Source organism: Lytechinus variegatus, chromosome 11 (assembly GCF_018143015.1).
Source record: "Lytechinus variegatus isolate NC3 chromosome 11, Lvar_3.0, whole genome shotgun sequence".
NCBI classification, from domain to species: Eukaryota; Metazoa; Echinodermata; class Echinoidea; order Temnopleuroida; family Toxopneustidae; genus Lytechinus; species Lytechinus variegatus.
The window spans coordinates 5,168,773-5,196,224 of NC_054750.1; the positions used below are offsets into that span (position 1 = coordinate 5,168,773).

Sequence of the window (27,452 nt, forward strand, 5' to 3'; positions counted from 1 at the left end):
TCATAAAAAGTCAAATGCATCTTTATGAGAACTGGTTTATGAGGTGCCAAACGAGAGGCCTGCATTTTCTCTTTAGCTGATGTTCTATGGTAAAAATTGCAGGAATCAAAACTGCAATCTGGTAAATAATAGCAATAACAAATTTAGTAAAACTAATGTTATGGTACATTACAGTATACATGTATACCTTTTGAAAGTGCACTGGCAAGGATACATCTAGCTTTTAAAGACGTCATGAATCATCAATATTTGGCATGCCATATTTTTAAGATCATAGCCCCTGAATATATCACACAGATCCTGACCGATATTTACACTGCATTATAATGATCAAAACATACAGAGGCATTTGCCATACAGCACACAAAATCATTAAATCAAGAATGTGGTATATAAATATAGTAATAAAAAACTTTATTTGTAGCTTTCATGAAACGAAATACATTACTAATACATTATAATGTGCCAACAATAGATTATCATTCAATTCCTTTGTGACAATACAAACCTGTGTATTTCTTGCTTTGTGGATTGGATTTATTTATTATATGACAGGAGACAATACCTTGTATGAAATATATTACTGCTTTTGCTATTCCATGGATCATGACAATGCTTGTATTCACACTCTTTTGATACCTGACTCTATTTATGTACTCTGGACTTTGTATTTTGCCTACTTGTTTATAACTCGCTTTGATAAAGAAACTCATAATAAATTAATTTATCAGAATTATTGTTATAAGTACATGTGTATTCAGTGGTGTTGTCTGTACCCTAAATGGAAACTTCTAAAACGTAAAATAATCCAGACTTTTCACATTTATTTATTCATGGGGAAACTCTACAATGCACCAATTCCTTTGAAAATGCAAGTCAAATCACAATAGAGAGCCAAAAGGCTTTTGTCAAAAGTTAGTGGACCAGGACAGCATCGGAATCTCAACACTCTGGACAACGACAGTATTTGCAATTGTTCTTCCGGCGCAAATCTTCGGTTGATCCGCTGTCCCTGTCCACCAATTTTCGTCAAAAGCCTCTCAGCTCTCCATTGTGATCTTAATTGCATTTTCATTCATTGTAGAGAGTTTCCCCATAGTAAATGCGAATAAGTGAAGGAAGTTGAAACTGAATGAGGAAATCTTAGAAATACATGTATAAATACATGTAGTATAAAGGACTATGAGAGTGTGTGTGAGAGAAGAGAGAATTGATACAATTTAGTTGTTCAATTTCCCCTCCCAATTCAACTCTGAATTTTCTCAAGTTTCCTTTGTAAGAATTAAAGTACGAGCATCCATTTGTTTAGAAAATTGAAGCTGATTCACATATTCATTGATCTAAATTGATTTTATAGCAAGTGTTGTGTACCGTACATTGGTTACTTTCCTTTGTGTTTCATGCAGGCCTTGATAAGTCTAGTAAAACACAATTTTTGTCACAGCAATTGTGGAGCCTTGTGGCCCAGTGGATTAGTCTTCGGATTCTGAAACAGGGTAGTGGGTTCGAGTCCCAGCCATGGCGTAATTTCCTTCAGCAAGAAATTTATTGCGTTTGTTTTTGACAATATTCAATTAAGATCGTAATAATCGCTTCCCATTACCCGCGGCTCGTACCCCTCTGAACGACAGTGCCTGGGCGGCTACGCCTGGCCACTCGATGTGTTGTGACCTGGCGGACATCGTACATGTACGGGAGGGGTTACGGTGGGCCAGCTCAAACCCGTCACCGTGTATAAACCGCACCCTCGACTTTTGCTTCTATCCCGCCGATAAAAAGGTGAGGTTAATACACCGTTACTTACGGTAAATTACTGAAATGTAGCAAACTAGTTTATCAAAAGCAAATGTTGAAGAATTCAAGCTCTTGTTATTGATAGCAACTTCTGATGAAAACTGGCCAATTACGTTGGCAAATTCTGACCTACGTAACATATGGTAGGATGCAAAAATTATTTTGATAGGTCATTTCATTTAGCGATTAATCGCTAACCTTCGTGTTACGAGCCCATCTATTCATAACAAATCATCACAATCACCATAGACAATACAATGGGGACTGCAGGAAAGCTGCAATGAAAAGACACAGCATCCTTACATCAGAATCCCTGCTAAAAGACGAGACACACACCTCTTACGAGTTGCTTTAATGTGATGATATTGACGAAGAAATCGCACCAAGCAAATAAATGAATTCATACATGTAAAGAATAGATGCTTTCTGTACCTGAGTGAAATGAAAGCAGTCAAATACATGTATACCCATTCTTTTTCCCATGTTTTCTTAGAACAAGATACATCCTTACAGAAATAATCATTGTATTAGGCCAATATTCAGTTCTCTTTCTTTCTTTTTTTCCTGCTAGGATATTATTTAACTGAATTGACACCAGGAGAGTGTTTCACTTAACATCTTGTCAATGATTTTCACTGACAAATCTACTCTCAACCAAAGAGAGGCAATGATTTCAGTAGCTTATAACAATAGTCAGTTAAAAACCACACACTATTTGTTTCACAAAATGCTCCAAAGAACTTTCCCAGACCTGGATGTGGACCTAACACTGATGGGTTTTGATCTTGATCAATGCCAAGCAGGCAACACTACCTTTTAATAGAAAGGAACAATTCTCATGTATTGAAAAATATATAACTCCATGTCTATTTTTCTTGATCATTTGTAACTTTAGAAACCATTCGTTCAACACAAGAATCATGATAGAAAATGTGAAGTCCAATGTAAAATCATGATCCTAGAATGAGAAGAGAAGGAAACTTAAAAAGTATACTCTAATATCCAAGTAAAAACATTTTATAAATATCGAAATAGCAAAACAGTCTCTTTTTACTGCTGATTAATGTGTCCATATCACCAAACTGGATTCAAATAGCATTGTTCATGGAAGAATGTCCTTGCAGCCAACCTCACATTGACCATACATGGAAGCTTGCTTGCAATATGTCATAAGGTTGGGTGGTTTATGTAAGTCTTCTGAAGTCCTGTTCATGATGCACCCTACAAGTAATCCTATGCATGGGACTGCACACCAGGTACTGCATGTACTGTGTCTTGATTGCACCATCAGCAGCTCTATAAGTAGAGACTCGCAGCAAAGACAATGTCACGCTTGATCTTGACGATTCCTGCAGGAAACACAAGCAGATACCAGATTTTCAAAATGAAACCTTCACCATAGTTGAAAAGTCACATTGTTTATAAGTCTAACTAAAGTTAGCTCAGCATTCCACATACTAATATTAAGTGAGGTATGGAAACCCTATTATTTTATCTTATTACTAAACACTTTTCATAAATACAAAATTCATATCAAATGAAATATTCTCAATTTCGATCAGACTTCAACAATAAATAGACAAATCTTGACAGAAAATAATGATGCAAAAATTCTGCCAATGTCAATCAATTCTCTTTGCTACAAGACTTGAATAATAAATTTTGAGTTTTATCAAGGGGCTTTGAACTGTGTAATTTTCAAGTAACTTGAATATATGCTGCCAAATGTGTTTTCTATTAGAAAGTTGTACAATTAACAAAATAAAAAACAACTATTTTGACAATATTTCTTTTATTTTGAGAAAAAGAAGACTGGCATTGAGATGTTTATTTTCAAATTCCCTTTGGAATGTTGCATAAGCAGATGAAATTATTTTCTGATGCAGAAATATGAAGGCATGCTCAATAAATACAATGGCAACCGGTCATTCGTTCACTTATGTAGTAATAGAATAATACCATAGTAATAATAATAATACTATATGAATGAATGAATTTCAGTGTCACCTCCAGTCAAGCTGGATATGATACCATTTCACAGGCTGTATTGTTTGTGCATAAAATTTGGCCTTTCAGAACAATTCTTTAATCTGGCTCAATCCACAGCCAAATTTTTATAGTATAGCATCTTAATTCAACTATCTACGGGGCTTTGAAAGAACTTCAAATGCAGCATATGAAACACCTACCTTCAGAAAACTTGTTTTCCAGTTCTGTGTTTCCGATAGCCTTCGCAGCGTGACACATCTCCTTCATGAGCTCCTCCAGACGTCTCATACATCGGATTATACTGCCCTCAAAGGTATCTGTCATCTTGCAGATCTGAGAGAAGGACGCCCCCGACGCCCAGGCATAGACAACCTCCATCAGGGTGGACTTAAAGGACATGACATAGTCCTCCTCATCAATGTCCAGCTTTGCTTCCATGCTGACCTTGGCTATCCTACGAGCAGTGTCCTAGATAAATATAAACAGATTTATACATGTAAGGGTGAAAGACAAGTAAAATGTTTGGATCTTTATCTTGTTAAAGCATTGTCTTATGCATGGCTTTTATCTTGCTTAAGCATTGTTGTATAATTCCTGGCAATAATGTTTCTGAATCTGAATAATGTCACAGAAAATTGTGTTCTTTCCCCTCCTTTCTTCATAACTTACTCTTAGTGGTTTTATTAAGTTTCATTCATAATTGTATTTCATAATGGACCATTCATTTGAAGTGGGATGTTTAGCATTTGGACACAAAATGTTTTAAAGACACACACATTATCAAACTATATGTTCACATTGGCACATGCAATCGACATGGAAAGCTTCCTCACATTATTACTCAACCCATCGCTTACAAGTGCAAAGAAAATTATTTTTAAAAGTTTCAGTCTATATGTCGGTGTGGACATACATCACAGTGTCCCAGTGCCAGTCGGGTGAAACCACTGTACGTCCATGCAATGTTTCACCGGCATAGTCAGTTGCTAGCTAGGCAAACAAGAGACCCAGATGCAGGAGAGGCCCATATGTCCGCACCAACCAATACATGTACCAACAAGGGTTTACAACTTATTCCTACCTGGAGTTGTCTGAGAGCTGTAGCAACCTGATTGGTGAGTTTGGGGGTCTCCTTGCTCTTCTCTTCAAATACAAAGCAGCTCATGAGTGTAACACACTCCTCGGCACTCAGTGGGTTAAACAGACCATTGAAAATCATCTCTGTTAACACCAGTTCATCGGCACTGCAAAACAAAGTCAGGGAAGAATATTCATCATCGAGTTTCTAGCTACGATACTGTTGGCAAATCTTAAACTCTCCTTGTCACAATTAATTTCCAGTGCAGTGTTAATGAAAGGAAGTATGTTCATCAAATCTCACTTTTTTTAATATATGTCTCTCTGTTCCCCCTTCTTTCTTACTCACTATTTCCAGTGCATAGAAACATATAATGATATGCACAAGACAAGAGAAGTATAATTATTATAATCATCATTATCAACTCAAATTGTTAAAAACAGCCCTTCCTAGAATGAGTAACTTTGTATAATTAAAAGATTGAAAGTCAAGATTCGAAACCAAAGCCAGCTTTCTGAAAATCTTATATGATGTGTTACTTGTCATAGTGTTTGCATAAAAATCTCCTTCAAATCTGTAACACTTAACAGTTCAGGGTCTGTTTCATAAAGTCTTGTTATAATAACAAATGCACAATTTCTATAACAAGTTTACTATCAGCCAAGCAGATTGAAGGATTTCAGTAGCTATTAACTGTTATTGCAAATATGTTATTAAAATAGTTTTATGAAACAAGCCCCAGGAGAGTAAATGCACCAATTTTTCCACATGGATTCTCTTAACAGAAAAATAAACTTGGCATGCCTGAAGGAGCGTTTCATGAAAAGCTTTGGTGTTCATTTGCACCGACACATTTGCTCTCGGCCAATAAGATGCTAGGATTTGCAGTAGCTTATAACAAATAGTCAATGAAATCACCTCATGAAATGCTACCCCGTTTCTCACCTGCTAATCTCACAAGCGACACGTCCCTTTGTCTCGATGACGTCAGCCGGGGTTGCAAAACCCATTCTTCTGATTACTCTCTTCCTACATTTCAGTTCGTCCATCTGAATCACAGTCCTGGCTTTCTTCAGCTCTCGCTTAGCTTCTCTTATCTGATCTGCAATCTGTTAGTCAAATGTTTTAATGTTTTAACTTCTGAAGGTTTCCATGGCAAGAAGGAATATTGTAGTATGTTTCACGGAACACCATGTATCTTTCTTGGGCAAATGTTGGTCCTGACAAGGACCACTCAAACTCAACATTTCGACAAGTGTGTTCTTGTCCAACATTTGCTCAAGAAAGATGCATGGTGTTCCGTGAAACATACTACACTGTTTTAATGTTTACTTTTCTTCTATTGCAGAGCATACACAGTGGTGCTCAAAATTAGTGACCCCAATAGAAAAGGAACATATTTAAAGTGTTCAAGTTCTGTCATGTTGTAGACAGAATTGTGGAGTCAGGTGATAAACTATTACATTCAATCAAGTTTGTTTTTCTGGGCTTGCTGAACATTGTAGTGCTGTTGTCTACAGTCAACACTCAGCTTGAAGAAATACATTTCCTGCATGACCTCACTCTAACACTTGATTTTCATTGCACTAATTTTTTTCATTGTACAGAGTAAAACCATTACACCATCCAACTTAACACTGAATGTATTTTCATCAAATAACAAGTGTGCTTTCAAGAGTGATATACATTATCAGTATGAAATTGCACAAAGGAAAACATACAAGTAATAAGAGAAAAATTCCCTCAAATTAGTTTGCCGTAAGAAATTTACCTGTGCTTTCTTCTCATAGAGACCGTAAAGCTTCTCCAACTGTGGGTCAGAATGCAGTGTATGTGAGTACATCCTCTCTTCAAAAGCTTCCACTTTCTACAGAAAGAACAAATGGGAAAGAATATACATTAAATTAATCATGAAATGGATGTAAATATGAATTTATAAATACAAAAGGAAAAAAAAAATTATGACAATTACTACTTCAACTAATAGTATTACTAAAACTACTGACACTTCAAACACTACTGACACTACATTAACACTTGTGGTGTAGAGGTTCTGACTATTGCCTTGAAATCAGAGGGTCGTGTGTTCAAATCCCACCATGGCATAGCATCCTTTGGCAAGGTGTAAATCAACACTTTGCTACTCTCCACCCAGGTGTTAAATGGGTACCCAGTAGGATGCAAAAGCCAATGTAGAATGCCTAGCAATCAAGTCTTGAAACTTGAGTTGAAATGCTCCTCAGGGAATGAAGAAAGTGCTTACATTGTATTTTGGCATGTCAGGAACTGATGACTGGGGTAATAATATATCTCTAAAGCACTTAAAGACGTTGTTCCGACGTATTAACCACGATATGAAAGCAGATTATTATCATTATTATAAAACTACTACTACTACTACTCCTACTACATTCTGCTACTACTACTACTTCTTCTTTTACTACTTCTACTTCTTCTTTTTCTTTGTTTACTTCTACAGTTTCTACTTACCCTAACAATCAGGGAGACTTGGCAGCCTTAAAACTGCTACTTCTTATACTACATGTACGACTGCCCCAACTTCTAATTTACTACAACTTCCAACAATAACAGCAATAATAACTGTCTTCTATGAAACCGATGTCCGCAAGATCTGAGGCAGTCGTTTAGAATGTTCACCAAGTTTTCATCAAGACAATGAAAATGTAAACAAAGATATTCTCTTTACCTCTACCACTTTCTTGAGTGCATCATCTTTAATACCCATGTCCTCCACGGGATCCAAAAGAGGGAGGCCATCGGGAAATCTTCTCTGGACCTCCTACAAGACAGAAAATGATAAAGACAAGTCACAGAATAATTTTAAATGTCAGATTTCTGCTCTCTATTTCTTCCCTCATCCTATCTCTCTCTAAAGGGAAAATGGTACAGATGAGTCATGGTAGTCTTGAATGTCAGACCTCTCCCTGTTATGTGTGTCCCTTCCTATCTTTCTCCATATCTCTTTCTTTTGCCAATAATTGATTAATCAATTCCAGTTACCTCTTTCTCATTCTCGCTCTCCCTCGTCTGCACACACACACACACACAACAAAACTACTTTGACCTTATTTCATTCAACTGTAACACTTCCCTCTATTTCTGTATCCCTCCCATTTATTTTCTTGAAGTATTTTTCTACACCCCTTCATTTTCTAGATGTTTCACCTTTATCTTTGCCTGTACAAGTATAGTAAACAATGTATATTTTTCTACACAAACTCATATTGGAGAAATCAATTTTGGAACTGTCTCCCTATTTCTAAATGTGGATTGCATCGCATAAAGATATAAACTGAAATTGTCGTGGAAACATTACCTATATAGAGACAATGTGAGAAGCGTAACTAAAAAATAATTATTATGAAGGACAGATGTTAGTAATCATACTTGAAGCATAAAATGCTAATGTTAATTATGCCATTGCAATACTGTGAAAATATCAAAAAAATCCTACCTGTATTGATTTGCCTACACTCTGTCTATTGTCTGGTGGCCTCAAGTCTTTGGGTAGGTAGACTCGGACACTGCTAATCTCACTGATCAGGTGAAGCATTATGGGTACAACCTGAAAATCAACCAACCAATCACAGTTTAAAGAAAGTTATGAATACCACTCTGCACATGAATGTACATTTCCTCCATTCGAGTGTCCTAAAAAAACAAGTGATAACCCAAAACTGTGTTGCAAAGCACTTTCAAGTTTTAAGAAGATTTAATTCATCATTACCATTATCATCATCACAATCAACATAATCACTTCCATCATCATCATGCTTCGCATCATCACCACTACAAACACTATCATTATCATCTTTATCATCATCATTATCATCAACACCATCATTATCATCATCATCACCATCATCACCACCATCACCACCATCACCATCATCACCATCACCATCATCATCATCATCATCACCATCATCATCACCTCTTCATGTATCATCATCATCACCACCACCACTATCATCAATCTACCATCACCACCACCACCACCACCACCATCATCATCATCATCACCACCACCATCATCATCATCACCACCACCACCAATATCATCAATCTACGATCATCACCACCACCACCAATATCATCAATCTACGATCATCACCACCACCACCAATATCATCAATCTACGATCATCACCAACACCACCACCACCTCAAAGAGCTCACCGTCATCTCTCCTTTCTCCCCTTCCTTGGGAGGCTTGGCAGATTCTGAGGCAGCATTCTTGATGCTCTCTTGAGAGCAGTTGAGGAGGACCTCTGAGATGTAGAGGGGTGAATCGTCGCTGGGATTGTTCATCTTCTGGTTTGCTTTCCTCCTGAAGTTCACCACCACACCCCAGCCAAAGGCATCATCCCCATTCTTCACCTTTAGACAATGATTACAAAGGTTTTTAACTATCAGGGTTCCATAACACAAATATTAGTGATTAATCACTAAATTGACTAACCAATCAAGATCACTCTTTCATGTGTATTTGAGTCAAAATACTGACCAGGAACCAATCACAAGTATTCTGAGATGCTCTTCTACAATTGGCCTAAGCACAATATTTCAGTGTATCTCTACAAGCGATATACATAATATGCAAAAGAGCTTGAAATATTAGATGGTTTACTGTTGAATATAGAGGCTTTTGTTTAAAAGAACAATTAGAAAGGGATAGAAGTGAGGAATTTGTTCCTTTCCACTGATGATAATGAAATAAAAGATATTCCATCACTTTGATTCTATTCAACTAAATATTTTAATATGAATGGACATTTTTTAAGAACTTTAATATGAAATTCTAAATATAATTTAGAAAAAAAAAACCTTCATATGATGAATATGAGAATCAAACTCTGATAATTGAAATGCTCTTTATGATATCATGCACCTCCCAAAAATAAATATATATAGATAGATATATAGATATATTGATGTGTAACCAGGGCCCGATTACTAAAGACAATTATGGTAATTTTTCCATTATCTGAACTAACATGGAAACTGACTGATGAGCCCTGTTGTTAGTTACAAATAAAGGCAGACTTAATATAATTTACTCCAAGAAGAATTTCAGTACACCGTGTGTCTCTTCGTAGATGAGACCAGAGATTCTTTTGACTCCTCCTCTTATGCCGAACCAGAACCAAGACATAGACACGCTCATTCAGTGCTGGTCTTCAGTTCCCAGTGAGATGTGTTCACCGATTTCTTTGCAATGGAAATTTATATTAGGTCTGCCTTCATATCTAGATGTAAATTGACAAAGTTATACAAACTCATTTTTGTCATTTCAACTCATCTTCAGTCACCTGTATATAATAAAACTATCAACTTGTCATTTATGTATCAATTTCAATTATACTGATTTTTTTTTCTTTATTATTTGCACCCTCACCTTCACCATCCTGCCTGGTTGCATAAAGGGGAGACAGTATTTTGGTTTTGTGATGAAACCCTGGATGTCTTTGGCAAGCTTCTTCAGCTGTTGTCTGATCTTGTAATAAGACTCTACGCTGTCCTCCTGGGGTATCGCCATGGCATTATACTCCTCCTCCAGCTTCCGAAGCTCTGTATCACCATGGCAACAAGGATGGCAAAATATCATGGTAAAAATGCAGTTCTATTAAATGCAGTTAAATGCAGTTAATTATTGCATCAGTAGTTTTCAATAATATAGGTTCCAAAATTATAATCTAAAAAATAGAAATATCACTGAAGGTGATTAATACTCCCGTCCTATGCGGTAACCATGATAATGTTTTATCATAGTTTTGTGATGATGATTGATGATAATTATACACAGCATTTATGATGATAATGATGATGATGCACAGCATTTGTATAGCACCATATATCTGTCAGACATTTAAAGGCGCATTTTTGGAGGAGCCAGCCAATGTGGGTCGCCTAGAAAGGCACGCACACAGAACTGTGACCCACAGGTCTCTCCTCCCAATTTATATTGCACCATATCTCTGTTAAAGACATTCATAACTTGTCATCTAGATTTATATGACATTTATAAATGATCCTAATGGTATGAGTTTGAAGCATACATGATGATTTGAAAACTTACTCTCAAAGAGTTCTGGAATGGCTGTATAGCTCTGGAACTGAAAGAATGATCTCTCCAGCATGTATTCAGGGTTGATGCCTTCGACCCTCAGCAGATTCATCACCATGTTGTACGTCAGATGGAAGGCACTGTTCAGTGGGTTCGGCTGACCCTGGGGGGTGAAAGGTCAGAGGTCAGACAAAGGTGAAATATTGATATGTCAGAGCAAGAACGCCCTTAACACCACACTTTCGTGCATCACATCCATGCAAAAATGCTGTAAGCAGCACGCATTAGGACTGTGCGTAAGGGCGTTTCTGCAACGATGGGGAACGCTAAAATGTTTTCCTAAGGGCATCCTTGCACGAACACAATATTATCACAAAGTTCTCTATTATTTTGCTATATCATTTACATTTCAAGAATAGTTAAAAGAATGATAAACAACAATGTCACAAAAGAGTTCACAATATCTCTTCACATTTTACCATGGGATGATCTTTAAGAAAGTTGATAAGGTAACAGTAGAAAATAAAACATGATATCATGTCATCATGATGCTTTGTTAGATAATGGGATTGAAAAATGAGATATTGGGAGCAAACAACATAGCACTCTCTTAACAAAAATATCAAAATGAAATGAACACTGCCATTTTCATCCCGTACTGCATATTCCATGTACTGCAAATTCACAACAAATATGTCATTTTGAAGCCGGGTATAGATCCTTTCTTATAGGAAAACACACAGGCAGATGATATTCATGTGATCTATCTATCAAATATTAGTGAGGAGTTTCAGAAAACAAGTTCTTGTGTGCTTTCCTTATGGGCTCTGACACAGTATAGTAAAGACAGGGTGCTACATAAGCACTTGCCCAATTGCCCGGTGCAAGTACAAGTTACGGTCGGGCAAGTGTTTGGAAGTAAAGACCAAAACTACTTGCCCAGATTTGGCAAGCGAAATTCTTATAGTAGAATGACCAAAATTAGGGTCGATATGATATGATATTGACTCTAATTTTAGTCATGGCAGGCAAGATTGGAAAAAAATAATAAATTTGGAAAAAAATATTGCAATAACAAGGTAGATCGGTTCATGTCAAAAGAGAGAAAAGGGACCATGGTTTATAAAACCACAAAACTTTCTTTTAAAGAGGTAAAACTGTTTTTTAAAGGACTTTTTCGGTCAAGTGAAATAGATTTTGGGGCAAGTATATTTCAACTATTTAAAAATTTACTTGCCAGACTGGGCAAGTGCTTTTGAAAAGTTATATAGCACCCTGAAAGATAAGAAAAATTTGAACAATAATTGTTACTGATGACCCTTGTGCAAAGATTTACCTGTAGAATGTCCTTGCCGACACCGGGACTCATCTTCTCATCAATCATGAGGATGACGATACCCCTGTCATCCAAACCACGCCTTCCTGCACGCCCACTCATCTGAATGTACTCACCGGATGTAATCTGAGGAGAGTCAAGAGAGAGAGGAGTTGAGTGCACCACAATATGGATAAATTTCTCAAAGGAAACTGATGCCTTGTGTAGGATTTGAACCCACGACGCTCTCGATTACAAGAATAAAGTACTAGATTGTATGGTTTGATTTTGTAATAGTATTGTGCATGCGAACCTACGGAAAGCATTGTGATTAATTAATCGCCTCAATTATCAGCTGATAAACATAGTTTATGATTTCTTGTAATCTAAATATTGTTAACCCTAAAACTGCATTGTCATTTGGAAGTGTTTCTTTTAGAATTTACAGATTTGGCAACTTACACACAATTGTAAAGTCATCCTTAATAAGGATGTAAAATGTTAATTTTTTTTCACCCCACTGCTACTCACCCATCTGAAATCCTTGCCATCAAACTTGCGTGCATTGGTGAAGATGACCGTCCTGGCAGGCATGTTGAGACCCATGGCGAAAGTCTCGGTAGCAAAGAGCGCCTTGATGAGGCCTTCAGAGAACAGTATCTCAATGGTCTCCTTGAGGATGGGTAACAAACCGGAGTGGTGTATCCCGACTCCTCTCTTCAGGAGGGGTAAGACGTTCTCAACCTGGTGAAGAGGAACATGGACAACTTAATGGACTTTTCTAATATTCTTCTTAATATCTCATGCACACCTTGAAATTTAGGATTACCTCAGTATTTAAGAAGGCGCTCTCTGTGAAGTGGTTTGGAAGTTCACAGTAATGACATTCTTCATATAATGGATGGTATTCAATTCAGGGACCTGTTTCATATAGAGTTATAACTAAGGTAACTTTGCCACTATGGCAGCTACCATGGTAACAGGGCTCATATTATCTAAAAATAGTCTCTGAATTACTATAGATTACTCTCCCTTGGCAAAAGAAGATTTCTACTTATGCCATAACTCTAAATCAAGCTTTTTCTGAACTGTCCTCATTTTTTTAAGCTTGAGGTGTGAGGTTTTAACACCATAGCAACAATGATTTACCTGAGGAATTGCAGATATGGTTTACAGTACACCTAGCATAAGTCCTGGAAAGGACTAAGAAAAGAGTAAGGAGGTAGGAATGAAATGGAGAGGCAAGAAATGAGTGTAGTCCTTAACCCTATCTAGGCCGGGGGGGCCTCGGAGGCCCCCCCCTCAACGAATCGCGCGATATTTTCGCCGTGCGAAATTTTTTGACCGCGCCGCTCGCTGAGTTTTTACTTTCAAGTCTTGCGCAACTTTTGAGACCAATTTTGCGTCACCCGGGTATGTGGTTCCGAAATTACACAACATTATGTAAGTGCATGTCAGACCGAAAATTGCTCAAAAACGTGATTTCGTGTACAAAGTCAATGCAAATTGTGTTTTCAACCAAATTTCATAAATGTATGATTATTTTTAGTTTTGCTAGTCTAAATGTATTCATTTTATGCTTTTTATGATCACAGAAGAGTCCCCAACAAATTTCATTGAAAAAAACAATGAAAAACGAAAGGTCAAAAAACAAAGAAATACATAAGAAATTGCAAAAAACAATATAATACATAAGAAAATGATTTGATATCACATTTTTTTTCATGTACTCTTGCTTAGGACACCACAAAGAGTTTCTATACCAAAAATTAGTACATTTGGAGCTTTATTTAGGGAGTTAGAGGAAAAAGTATGATTTTGCATACTAATTACGCATAAATTAGCATAATCACTTAATAGCAATTCGCATGAAATAAATTACTATACAATCTTGTAGATTATGTCCCAGGCAACCCGTGTGCCAATTTTCGGCGCGATCGCGCGGTCGACGGCCGAGATCTTAGGGGGGGCCTGGGAGGCCCCCCCCCCCGGCCATAGGAACTCCCAAAATACCCCGGCCTAGATAGGGTTAAAAAGGAATGAAAACCAGGAGTGGAAAGCTTGAGTAGAAGGCAGGCTTGAATAGGAGAGACAAGAGCAGTTTGAGTAGATGAGAGAGAGTTGGTATGTGGCATTGTAGAGCAGGAGCAGGAGAGAAGACTTGACGTTTCGGGCAGGTTGACTGTCCATCTTCACTCAATTCCAAAAGATACTCTACTTTCCAACATCCACTTCCTCACGTTTCTATTCACTCTTACACCCATACTTTGCTTAGTCCTTTCCAGGACTTTGTACATGGTGCACCGTAAACCACTTCCACGATTGTTCATACCACCATGCAAACCTTCAAACATCTTATTACCTGAGGAAGTTTCTTGTCCTCTTCTGAAAGACAGTCCATTGCGTTGTTAAAGACCTCCACCACCAGAGTCTTCTCCTCCTGCGTGTTGAAGTCCAGCTTGGAGACCTGAAGGCCGTAAGCCTCGCATTCCTTCTTGCTGAAGCTGAAGACGATGACCGGCTGAAAGCTTCTCTCCATCACCATCTTCACAATCTTGAAGATGTTTGAAGGTCCTGGTAAAGAAATCACAAGGGTGTCATAACGGTAATGCCACATTTGCTCTTACTACAAATGCTCATCTGATGATTTCTCTGAAGATATAATGTTACAGTTAGGGTATGATATGGTTTTCGGTTCAGAATCTCTTGAGGATTACGATTGAGTTCAAGGTACTAAGGTTTGAAGTGAGGATTTATGATTGGCATAATGTGTGCATTTTCAATAGGAGCAATTGTCGCAAGAGCGAATGTGATGGAACCATTGAAATACAGTCTTTGAGGCGTGTTGGCTCAGTTGGTAGAGCGGCCATCTTATAATTAACCGGAAGGTTGGGAATTCAAGCCCCAGCCACGTCAGACCAAAAGACATTCAAAGATGGGGATTGTTGCTACCCTGTTTGGCATTCAACAATTTAAGGGATTGAGCAACGTCGATCAGGCACTACTCAATGGCTGCTGTGCTCACAATCAATTGGGCAAAATGAACTTTTGAAGGATATCTATTTCTGATTTCAGTTTTAAACAATAAAATATGGATTCTCATTTCCTTTTTTCGTCAACCCACTTAGCAATATCTATAGCAATAACGTAAACTATAAATGTCTGGGAGCCAATAACGTTGGATCTTCCTGAAATAACTGATCCCTGTTTTCTACATTATATAAAAAGTTGTAAAGCTGTCTGATCATCACAGACAGAGCAGAGCAGTTCGCGATGTAAAGTCAAGGTGGAGGAAACTGGGGTTATAAATTTATAGGAATTTCCCGAAAATAAAAAGGAATTGCCCCTTTATGAAAGGCAGACAACCTGTCAATTTGTGTTCAAGAAATATAAAGAAATAATTTCTCCAAAAAAGGTAATAACATACCTTTAGTGCCTCCTCGACGCCCTCTCTGGTCACCCTTGGCTGCATCTCCTCCGTCTCGCAGAACCTGCATGGCAGCATTGAAGTTATCCTGACGAAACTCACCCTACAATAGCATAGAAGAAATTGCCAATAAAATATACTAAATTGGAATCTGTTGACTAATGACAACATTGCTGATCCTTTTTGTTCTAAAATCTTACTTCATTCATCAAGTGTTTCAATATTTTTGACATACAATTAAGTCTGCATAAGTCAACCTTTCCTGACTAAAATAATAAAAGAAATTTTCAGACCAGTAAGAGTAATATAAATGGATAATCAATACTTACGACTCATTGCAATTGTCTGTTAATAATAGTTTGACACAGGATTACAGTTACACTAGATTGTACAACTAATTACATTTGTTTATTTTACATGGCCCTGATAATGCACAAGTTATTTACCTCTTCTTTAGTTAACTTCACCTAAGTCAAACAGATTTCTATTTCTATTTCATCCACTCCCATGTACTTTCTCAAGCCAATTGAGCTCGCCCCATATAAATTAAAGGTTGTCAAAGATTTGACTTCTACCTGTATTACATACTTTCTATTCATTATGCAACTCACATCACAAATATATATACATTTCTCTTGTTATGCAAATGCTCATGTTTTGGGGTTTTTTTACTCATGCAATTTCCCCACTTTTCTGCTTTCTAAAATACAAATTCTGTGCTCTTAGGGGTACTCAACACTAAAGACTGCATTCTTTGTTAAAATGAAAATATTAGTAAAATATATTCATTTACTGAAGTACGCAGATAACGCTTGGCACACACTTGCTTAGCACTGCAAACAGGTTGGGTAGGCAGAAGTTCTGCTGATGCTTGGTTTTGCTAATTGAATATTGCTTTTATTTTTATCATTTTCACTGTTTGGTGTACCTGAAAAATTGTGATTTTCCGTAAAATTCTGTGAATTCGATGGAATTTGTTTTTTCTTGTGCAGGTCGGGGACTGGGGACTTATTCTTACCTTTTCATCGACCACCAGATGAAGTCCATCCCCTCCGGCCGGGAAGATGTAATGCTGCAATGGTACAGGACGATACTCTGTGTACACTACATGGCATGGCTGTAACAATGAAACCAGTGATAATACAGTAGGTATATAGATTGAAACATTGAATTATTTCTTAGATAATGAAATATATGTACCAAGACTGAAATTTGATTATTTACGAGTGACAGATCAATTTCAACTAAAGCAAATCACTTTAGACTTGTTGATGCAAGAAACAGACTATCAAGCTATTGTAAACCCGAGATGAAATGTACGACTTACAATTGATTTTATGGCCTAAAATTGACTTGCGACCAATTGCAAGTTTCTTGCAACACCCCAATAGGTAAGTATCATGAATTTGATGAAAAATTTTAAAATAAACATTTGATGAAGGATGTATTCTTTTACGTGCAATATAGCTCACCTGTTTGTGAAGATGACAGATCCATTCTGCAAACTGTTTAGCATTAGGAATGGTAGCAGATAGGAACACATAGTGGACATTGTCGGGAAGCAGGATAATGGTCTCTTCCCAAACTACACCTCGATCTGAAAACAAATAAGAGGAATTAAATATCGCAATCAGATTATCCATAATCATTGTGCACACTCTCCGCAACCTCAAAAGTATTTGTTATCCTGCTGATCCGCGAAATTCAATGGGAGTGCCGCGGCAGAAATCTGGAGAGTTTTTTATCTTGCATTTTCTTTTCTTTTTTTTTTTTTTTTTTGAATACACTCTAACTGGTTCTATGCTCAGGTCATCATCCTGTTTTTTTATAGTTTTAATACTACATGTATTTTCTTGGAATATTTCAATAGGAGGTTGCACTCTACAAGCTACACTGTTTTAGCAGACTCCTCCATCCCCAACCTGTTTGGATGATTATCTTGAAAATATATTGTACAAAGAAATTTTGTTTTATTGTTTATCATATTAAGATGTATGGAACAAAACATTGCAAATGTTGGAATTGGAAATGAAATCATATGAAATGAAATCTATACCACTATGGCAATACATATTAATTACAAATATAATAGCTCCCGTCACCCCAAAATGCACTCTTTTTTCTCTCTTTTTTCATATTTGATCACATGATGTTCAAATTGCATATAAAATTTTTTGGCAAATACACATTTTATTGATTTTTTGCTGGCCTTTTCACCTTCTTTATTTATAATATGATTATATTTACATCATATTTTTTCAATTATTTGTATATTACGTATGCAATATCATATCTGAATGTTTGTAATGACATTGGTGCTTCAACTTTTTTTTCATAGATCTTTAAATGTATATTTTTAACAAGTGGAATGCCTCTGGCCGTCTCACCTGCATCACGCGATTCAATATAGCAGCAGTGCTGACTTTGAAAACTACTCTAACTCGCACAAGATGTTCAGTGATACATGGTTACTCTTATGTCCACTTTTTATGAACTAGACCAATAAACTTACAGAGATATGATGGTTATTCAACAAAAAACCCCAACATGGCCAAAGTTCATTGACCTTACATGACCTTTGACCTTGATCATGTGACCTGAAACTCGCACAGGATGTTCAGTGATACTTGATTACTCTTATGTACAAGTTCCATGAATCAGATCCATAAACTTTCAAAGTTATGATGGTAATTCAACAGATACACCCAATTCGGCCAAAGTTCATTGACCTTTGACCTTGGTCATGTGACCTGAAATGCGCACAGGATGTTCAGTGATACTTGATTACTCTAATGTCCAAGTTTAATGAACTAGACCAATAAACTTTCAAAGTTATGATGGTAATTCAACAGATACCCCCGATTCGGCCAAAGTTCATTGACCCTAAATGACCTTTGACCTTAATCATGAGACCTGAAACTTGCACAAAATGTTCAGTGATGCTTGATTACTATTATGTCCAAGTTTCATGAATCAGATCCATAAACTTTCAAAGTTATGATGGGAATTCAACAGATACCCTCAATTCGGCCAAAGTTCATTGACCCTAAATGACCTTTGACCTTGGTCATGTGACATGAAACTCATGCAAGATGTTCAGTGATACTTGATTAACCTTATGTCCAAGTTTCATGAACTAGGTCCATATATTTTCTAAGTTATGATGACATTTCAAAAACTTAACCTCAGGTTAAGATTTTCATGTTGATTCCTCCAACATGGTCTAAGTTCATTGACCCTAAATGACCTTTGACCTTGGTCATGTGACATGAAACTCTAATAGGATGTTCAGTAATACTTGATTAACCTTATGGCCAAGTTTCATGAACTAGGTCCATATACTTTCTAAGTTATGATGTCATTTCAAAAACTTAACCTCAGGTTAAGATTTGATGTTGACGCCGCCGCCGCCGTCGGAAAAGCGGCGCCTATAGTCTCACTCTGCTATGCAGGTGAGACAAAAATGAAAATCAAGATATGGATTGAGTTAAGGTAAATGTAATACTCACTCTTGTCTCTCATATAATGAATCTCGTCAAAGATGACCCAACCGACTTCCCTCATGATCTCTGATCCTCGATATAACATGCTACGTAAAATCTAAAATGATAAAGGAATCGGTCATTTGGCAGGACCAATTCAGACTTCAGGGACGGTATTCTGCAAAACTGTTATAAATGTTATCATAAATTTTGTCATTTCTCTCTCAGATGTGACACCGCTACAATTGTTTGTATTCTAAAGATTGTCTTTTCTCTGTCATATCTCTGTATGTTCCCGCCCATCTTTTCAAAGACAAACCAATCAAAATCACTGTTAGTTCCAAGTGGGAGCCCTTCTGACCAATAGGAAGACCTGGGAAAAAATGGGGGCGTATCCTCAATGCAGAAGCTGATACTGTGCATATATTAACACACATGATTTTACAAAGACACAGAAAGCTCAGAAGGATTTTTAGAAGAGAGAGAAAAAAATGAAACAGCGAAAAAAGATAAATTAGTATGAAGGGCTTAACTACTTGTTGCATGAAACAACTATTTTTGTTAAAAGTCATGGATGATGAGAGAAACTTAAATATAAAATCTATCTAAACAATACATTTACGTCGTTGTAGAAAATGTCCCTGTTGCAATTGCAAACACTGGCTAATAAGAATCAAATATACCCCCCCCCCCCCCCCCCCCGTAATACACCATTGACCACTTTCATGATAAAAAATAAATACAAATTGTCTTACTTCTGTTGTCATAATGAGGCAACTGGCAGATGGGTTGATAGTCACATCCCCTGTCATAAGACCAACATCTTGAAACTCTTCAAACAGCTCTCTGTACTTCTGATTGCTGAGAGCTTTGATTGGAGTGGTATATATCACTCTCTGTTTGTCTCTCAGTGACATGGCTATAGCATATCTGCAAGGGTGTGAAGAAAAGATTGGGTCACAGTCTGGCTTATTTTCAGATAATAAAGTACCTATGCATGGATAAAACTGGATTAACCAGATACTTGATCAGAATGGTGTATATCACCATCAGTTAGTCTTTCAGTGACATGGCTATAGCATATCTGTACGAGTACAAAGAAGAGAATTGATCACAATCTTCATTTTGAGACAATCAAAAGAATGCCTCTGCATGAACAGAATGGCATAAAATGGATGCTTGATCAGAGTGGTATATATATCACCACCAGTTTGTCTTTCAGTTATATGGCTATAGTATATCTGTGTGAGTACAAACAAAAATTTGGGTCACAATCTGTCTTATTTACAGGTAAAAAAGTGCTTCTGCATGTACAAAATGGGATGATTTGGATATTGGATTGAGTGGTGTAAGCCACACTCTGCTCATCTCCTAATGATGTTGCTATACAGCATATTGTAAGATTACCAAGAAGAGAAAGGATCACAATCTGCTAAAGTATGGAAAATCATCCATCTCCAAAAGGGCAGGAGGACATCATTTTAAGAATTGATAGAAGAATGTGAAAACTGCAAATAGTGATAGTCTATAGAACTGACTCATTTTGAATGGAATATCATGTTTTCTTTCATTAAGCATTTCTGAGTGTTATCATGTATAATTTTTCCTGAAAAAAGAGCAGTATTCGTATGAAAATATCAATAACTTGTATTCACACACCATAACACATGCTTTTGATATATGAAAGCAGGTTCTGAACGAATACGCAATCCCAACAATGATATTTTCACAAGCAGAAATTGAATGAATCAAAATGAAAATATGGCATGTCTTACTCTGCACAAACTGTCTTTCCTGCCGAAGTGTGAGCTGAAACCAACACAGATTGGTTGTTTTCAAGACATTTGATAGCCTCCTTCTGAAACGGATCTAGAATGAATGGGTACTCCTGCAATAAACATTTCAACAAATTGTAAAAAATGGTGATACAGTGATTGCATTGATTCATTTAGAACCACATACTTTTGTGCCCTCTCCCCTCTTCCCTCTCCTCTGTCTTTTTATTTGTAAATCAAGACATAACAACTGTCCAATTATATAATGTTTACACCCAAGTCTCTTTTCCGCACTCATGATTTGCTAATATACAGTACATTGACAAATAAAGTTGCATCCTCTACAATTTTTGCATTCACTTTAATACCATAAAAGATATACATTTATTTCTACATTAAGTTTTTTTTCAATGTCTATATACATTGATATATTCCACTCAATATTAATTGTATTGAATAATTGGTTATACCTTGTTTCATACCTTGTGTTATTCTGCTTTTCCTCAAATGTTTGTCAAATTGTATATGTTTTGTATTACCTTGTATTTTTCTTTTGAACAGAGAGTATTGACAGATGCCAATGATGTTCCAATTAATTCAATTCACTTCAATTCATAAAGTTGCAACACTGCACTTTAAAGTCAAACAGGCGGTCAATTTCTGGAATGTATTGGTAACAAAGTTTAAGCTCAATTGGATCGCCAACAAACATCAATTACATGCCCTAGATCAAGCACATGTGATAGATTTGGGAATACTAGAGCTGGAACTATTCTGCCAATGTGACATTCAAATGGGTATCAAAGTCAAACAAATTTGGACTGAAAAATTGGCCTCCTGCTCTAGCCTCACTTGCCACCAACTTCAGAAGAAAAAAAACTGGAATGTTGGGGGTTTCTATCTGGGCAATCAAGGTGAAACTTTAAGGTTGCCCGCCAGCATTTTTGGTTGTCAATGTCACCCGGGCAACTGCTAGTTTCAACCCTGAATCAAGCTGAAAATCAAAACCAAAACAGGCCGATATCAGCTAAAAAGCTGATCTCTCATATCAGTTCCAAGACATTTGCTCCGGCGACAACTGTTCCGCCTTAAATTCCACACACTAATCAAATGACCACTTCAACCCTGGGTTTAAAACTATACCCTTCCCTAAACCTAACATACATGTAAAACCCTATTGCAACCCGAACCCTAACCCAACAACTTAGACGAAAAAAGCCCAGAGAAATTGTCGCCAGAGCAGATGTTGTGTCTTCAGCAGGGCTTTTAGGTTGCCCGCCAGCAGACTTTGGTTACCAACCACTTATTTTGAGCCCTGAATCAAGCTGAAAATCAAAACATGACGATATCAGCTAAAAAGCTGATCTCTCACATCCCTACATACCTTAGCAGCCTTTTTAGTGGTGGGTTCCAGTGGTTTGAATTCTTCTTCAAGTGGTATAGCCACTTCATGGGTACATCCTTCAAGGCATTCTACATCGTGGGTCTTCACCTGCGGCAGGATCTCAGACAAACTGCGGAGGAAAGGTCAAAGGTTAAAAAGAGTTGCGATCAATCCGATCAACCACAACTATGGAAAGCCAACAATGCCCACATCCAAAATGCCTCTTGTAATGACAATTCAGTGTGCTCGTTCTTTGTTAACAAAGGATTATGTGCATAATCCTGGTGGGAAAATGATGACAATGATGGATTTCCATACAGTTGAAGGTTGATCAGATTTATCATAACTCTTTGTAAGACAGAGTCCAGGTTTATATGATCAAATACACATAATTTAATCTTATTCACATCAAAATGCCATGCACTCTTATTAAGCATAATTCCCAAATGGCATGAGTTTAACCACTACTGCTGAAATCATTCTGCATTTCATAACTTAATTAATCACATCATTACAAAGTGCTGTCAGATTCCTAGTATATATGGAAAATTAGGTGTTTGTTTTCATGCTCTTGAAATTTCAAAACTTAGTATGAATTGACAGATGGAAAATTTCAACATATCCTTTCTAGAGAAGGGGATGATGAAATGAGCTATACACCTACATGTAAGAGTAAAACAATTATTCCCTATTGGTTCAATGATATTCTCTGAGTGGACATGAAAGAATAGACTGAAGTGACACTTACTTTAGTTCTTCTGTAATGAGCGAGACTTTGGGCCTCTTTGCGTCCGCTGGGTCAGAGGATGCCGAACTCTCGGCTGCTCTCTTATTGGAAGAGCCATCTGATGTCTCAGGTCTGCAAGAGATTGAAAAAAAGGCATTTGAATATTAGAATAAACATTGATACATAGTTGTCATTATTGTGAACATGCATGCAAACAGAGTTACAGGTGCAGCACGGAGTGCAGCACGGAGTGCAGCACTGAATGCAGCGCACGACACATGCGTCCATCCAGTTGGAGTTGGTGCCAGCGAGGCCTGTTAAGAAGAAGTAATTGTCCTGTGAACTCCCTTTTACTTCAAAAGTGAATAGCATTGGGCAAATGCTGTTACAAAAATAGAAAAGCGATGGCGCTGTTTGGTGTTGATGCCTGCAAATATTCTGTTCTTAATTTCATCATGATCTGCTAATTAAGCAGTACAATTACCTGCAGATTATTACTGCCATTATCCTCTTGATATCTTAATCAAAATAGAGATTTCAGTTTTACCATTGAGTTTTGCTTCAGAGTACCTGTATTTCAACATATTATATAGCAGTGACTTTTGTGTGCTTGATCTTTGACTATCTTTGTGTGAGGTGCATTGATTAGTTCTGACTGGCTAGTGATGGGGAGTCTGAGGACTGCATACAGCCCAAAATTCAGCCAAAAATCTACCCAGTGTTGATAGGGCTGATTACCGCCAAGAGGATAGCCTAATCAAGGACACAGCTATTCTCATAATGCAGTCCACCATTAAAGTTATCCAATATATTCTCTAATGTAGGGCTGTGGTTTTGCAAAGAGAAATAACCGCACCTCAGTGATCAAAAGTTCAATTTACTGAGACTAAGAAAAGAACAAGTGCAAATTTGAAAAAGTTAAATTGAGCCACCAGAACGCCACTTTGCTCTGTCTACATGACCAATACTACACAAGTACTAAACAACAAACTTGATGAGTTTACAACTGTCGTTAGAGAAGGTGATTTTGACAATGTTTCTGTAAACGAGACTTGGTTCAGTGAGGGAATACCTGATCAAGTGTCAAGTGTATAATATTTCTGATCATTTTCTAAGAATAGGGCCACAAAGCATGGCAGGGGTGTGGCCCTATATTTTCAAGATGAAATGCATCCAACTCCAGTGAGTATTTTTACAGCACCTCCACATCTTGAAATGTCATGGCAATACCAATGAGATGTTACAAAATTTAATGAGAAACTGGTTCTGTGATGGTCATAATTTAATTCCTCATGCTTATATTTTTTGTCTTGAGAAAAGTAGATTGATCAGGAAGGAGGGAAATTGGAAAGAACTTAGAGATTTAAGAAGAAAAAAAGGAGAAACAGGAAGGGAAAAACATAAAGGACAAGAATAAAAAAAGAGAAGCAATGGGAAAACCGAAAAGAAAGTAGACCTCTACAAAAGGTACCTCAAGTGATGTCCGTGCAGGCTCCCACTTGTTCACTGCAACCATCCTGCCTGTGGAGAATCTGCAGGTAGGACTATGGTATGCGAATGCTGTACATAGCACACACTTTAAGAAATCATTAAATTATCACTTTTGTGACCAAAATTACTAATTTCCATAGAGTTGCAATTTATTTTTCATTAGTAACTTGGGAATAATTTTTGTATTCACCAGAGTGCTCAAAAACTTGAATTTTGGGCATATTTTTGTATATGCCCTCTATTGGTGGAAAGTAATATGGCAAGAAAATTTTCATTTTTCAATCTCTATTTTTAATTAAGAAAAAATAATTTAAAGAATCAAATTTACATAAGAGCCAAGATATATGATAAATAGCTGTAATGGAAACTGACAGTGTTAGAAAATCAAGCATTTGTCCCATAACAAAGGGAAAATTAGCCAAACATTGCCACCCTTATTTTGCCACACATGGAGATATAACTGAGAACAAGGTTATATCATAACCTTGTTCATTGAATGAGTGCAGGCTCCACTCACCCATGGGTTCATAGCATCTCGCGTGCGAAGGAATATCAGTCGTATGCACGCGACACACACGACACATCAAAAAGATTTGGGGCTTTTGCCCACATAAAATATCATGCATAATTTTGTATTTCACATTCTGCTATGACACTTACCGAATCATTTAGATCCTTCTGTGACTTCTCCTTGAAGTTTCTTTTAAAAAACATGTATATTTTCTTGATCTTTAGTGAAGATTTTACGGAGATGAAAATTGATCAGTATATATACTAACCTCGTACTTAGTGTGAGTGGGCTCCACAGCCTCCACTATACTTCACTACCGCTACACTACGCTCCACCTACCCGAACCTCAAGATGGTGAACTCGCTCGGATACTCTGAGCTCAGACCCTCGCGCAGGCGATGTTTTTAAATCGGCAGCAAGTTATTTATACATGTGAGGAACTCCAAGTTGGCTCTATTTCTAAACTAAATGACTATATTTTGAGGCTAAACAGAGGATGGATACAGAGATGCCAAGTTCGAAGACCAGTTATGCGTGAGATTTTCTGTAAATCTGAGTATGGGGATAAGCTGTGATAGTTGCGTGAGACAGAGATTTGAGGGGATGAACGAGAGTCCAAAATGCTTGAGTCTCACGCATAATGCGTGAGACTTGGTAGCTCTGTCTGTGGATATGGATATGGAGCAAAATTATTAGGGTGTAAACTAAGAAATTATGATTTATTTCTTCTTTTTTTGAAAGAAAAAAGAATGAACGAAAGAAAGAAAGAGTCAGAGACATATCAGATTCCGCTCAGAAGAAGAAAAATTGTTAGTGTTCAACACTAAAAAATGACTCATTAGACATTTTATTTGGATTCTATTCTAAATAAAGCCAAGGTAGGCAAAAAATACAGATTTGTAAACAATACAAATTAAGAAGCAGTCGGGACTGAAGGGAAAATTAAAAAAAAAATCAAAATCCAACACGCACCAGACAAAGATCAAAGTTAAACGAACTTACCCTTTTGACGATTTCTTCTTTGAATTTATTGTCTCTTTGGAAGATGTTCCATCATCAAAAACACTGAAAAGATCGTCCCCGAACGCGTCTTCCATTGCGATTTATTACAGCAAAAACACAATTAATTTAAACACCCAGAAAACGTGTTGAAACTTAGTCTCTTTCCAGACGTGACATCGACACACAAAAAAAGGTGAAGGGAGCGACGCGCATGATTATGCATGGGCGAACATCTATGATGTAATATGTTAAAGGACAAGTCCACCCCAACAAAAAGTTGATTTAAAGAAAAAGAAAAATATCCAACAAGCATAACACTGAAATTTTATCATAGTCCGATGTAAAATAAGAAAGTTAAGATATTTTAAAGTTTTGCTTAATTTCACAAAACGGTTTATGGAAATGAGGGAACTGATGACATCACACATCACCATTTCTTTTGTATTTTATTACATGAAATATTCTATTTTCTCCTCATTTTCCTATGAAACAAGTTTTTATCTCTCCCCCAACATGTGGAATAATAATTGTTTAACATTTTATGGTTCAGTCAAGTTGGTCTGTCAAGTGTCAAATCTGTAAAAAAATGAAACATTTTAATGATAGGGCCTAATTCAAATAATAAAAAATAAAAAAGGAATTAGTGAGTGAGGGACATCATCGATTCTCTCATTTGCATGGGACTACATTTTGCATAAAATAGGCTTATTAATTTTCTCCTTGTTCACATGTAACACAAAGTTTTATTCGGGATTTTATTCCATTTCAATTCAAATTTATTTCCACATCTGATGTAAAAATTCATATGCCTGTACAATAAAAAAAAATTACAGGTAAATCAAACAATTCAGTTCGAATCATAATGTGGTGGGATTTGACATCAGAGCAGGCTGAAGCCAGGCGCGTACGCAAGGGGGGGTTCGGGGGTTCAAACCCCCCCCCCCCCTTTTTCGTTTCCTTTTTTTTTTTTTTTTTTTTTTTTTTTTTTTTTTTTTTTTTTTTTGCTTGCTTGCTTGTCTCCCCAGAGGTCGGTCTGGTCAAGGAGTTATCGGGCAAGAGCCTGATAACTCCTTGGTCTGGTTACGGACAGTTCCCCTACCCAATAATGTATATGACAGCAATAATGAACAGAATCTCATGTTTCCGACCAAAAACACAGAAAAAATTTCCGCTCGCTTCGCTCGCTCCATTTTATTATATCTTTTATTTCCGCATGTCGCCGACATGATCACGGTATCGCCATTAACAAGGCCATACATGATTATCATGATGTATACTTATGAATACAAGTGAACCAAGACAAAGACATACGTTTTCTTACAAAATATGTTTTACCAATATGAAAACCAAAATGACGGAAAACGCTAAAATGTCGGTTAGCTCGCTCGTA

General features: G+C 36.9%; 1 protein-coding gene across 1 annotated transcript; it reads right to left on the reverse strand.

Annotated features, from left to right (window-relative positions):
- Positions 1-2,365: 2,365 nt before the first annotated feature.
- Positions 2,366-26,232, reverse strand: LOC121423813 (exosome RNA helicase MTR4-like). Its single transcript, XM_041619310.1, has 22 exons — positions 26,063-26,232; positions 23,080-23,190; positions 22,332-22,461; positions 20,948-21,060; positions 19,928-20,102; positions 19,200-19,290; positions 17,163-17,287; positions 16,709-16,807; positions 15,691-15,793; positions 14,626-14,837; positions 12,795-13,007; positions 12,285-12,410; positions 10,961-11,111; positions 10,280-10,452; positions 9,061-9,261; positions 8,337-8,447; positions 7,569-7,661; positions 6,633-6,728; positions 5,807-5,970; positions 4,865-5,027; positions 3,984-4,251; positions 2,366-3,143 (listed from the first exon to the last, which is right to left on the reverse strand). The coding sequence occupies exons 1-22, from the start codon at positions 26,155-26,157 to the stop codon at positions 3,091-3,093; spliced, it is 3,066 nt and encodes a 1,021-aa protein (XP_041475244.1). The 5' UTR covers positions 26,158-26,232; the 3' UTR covers positions 2,366-3,090.
- Positions 26,233-27,452: the final 1,220 nt, after the last annotated feature.

Coding starts and splice junctions, on each gene's coding strand:
- LOC121423813 (XM_041619310.1), bottom strand. CDS start 26,157: ATGGAAGACGCGTTCGGGGACGATCTTTTCAGTGTTTTTGATGATGGA. Junction 9,262..10,279: donor AACCAGGCAGGATGGTGAAG/GTGAGGGTGCAA, acceptor CATTGTCTAAAG/GTGAAGAATGGGGATGATGC. Junction 5,971..6,632: donor TCTATGAGAAGAAAGCACAG/GTAAATTTCTTA, acceptor TTTGACTAACAG/ATTGCAGATCAGATAAGAGA.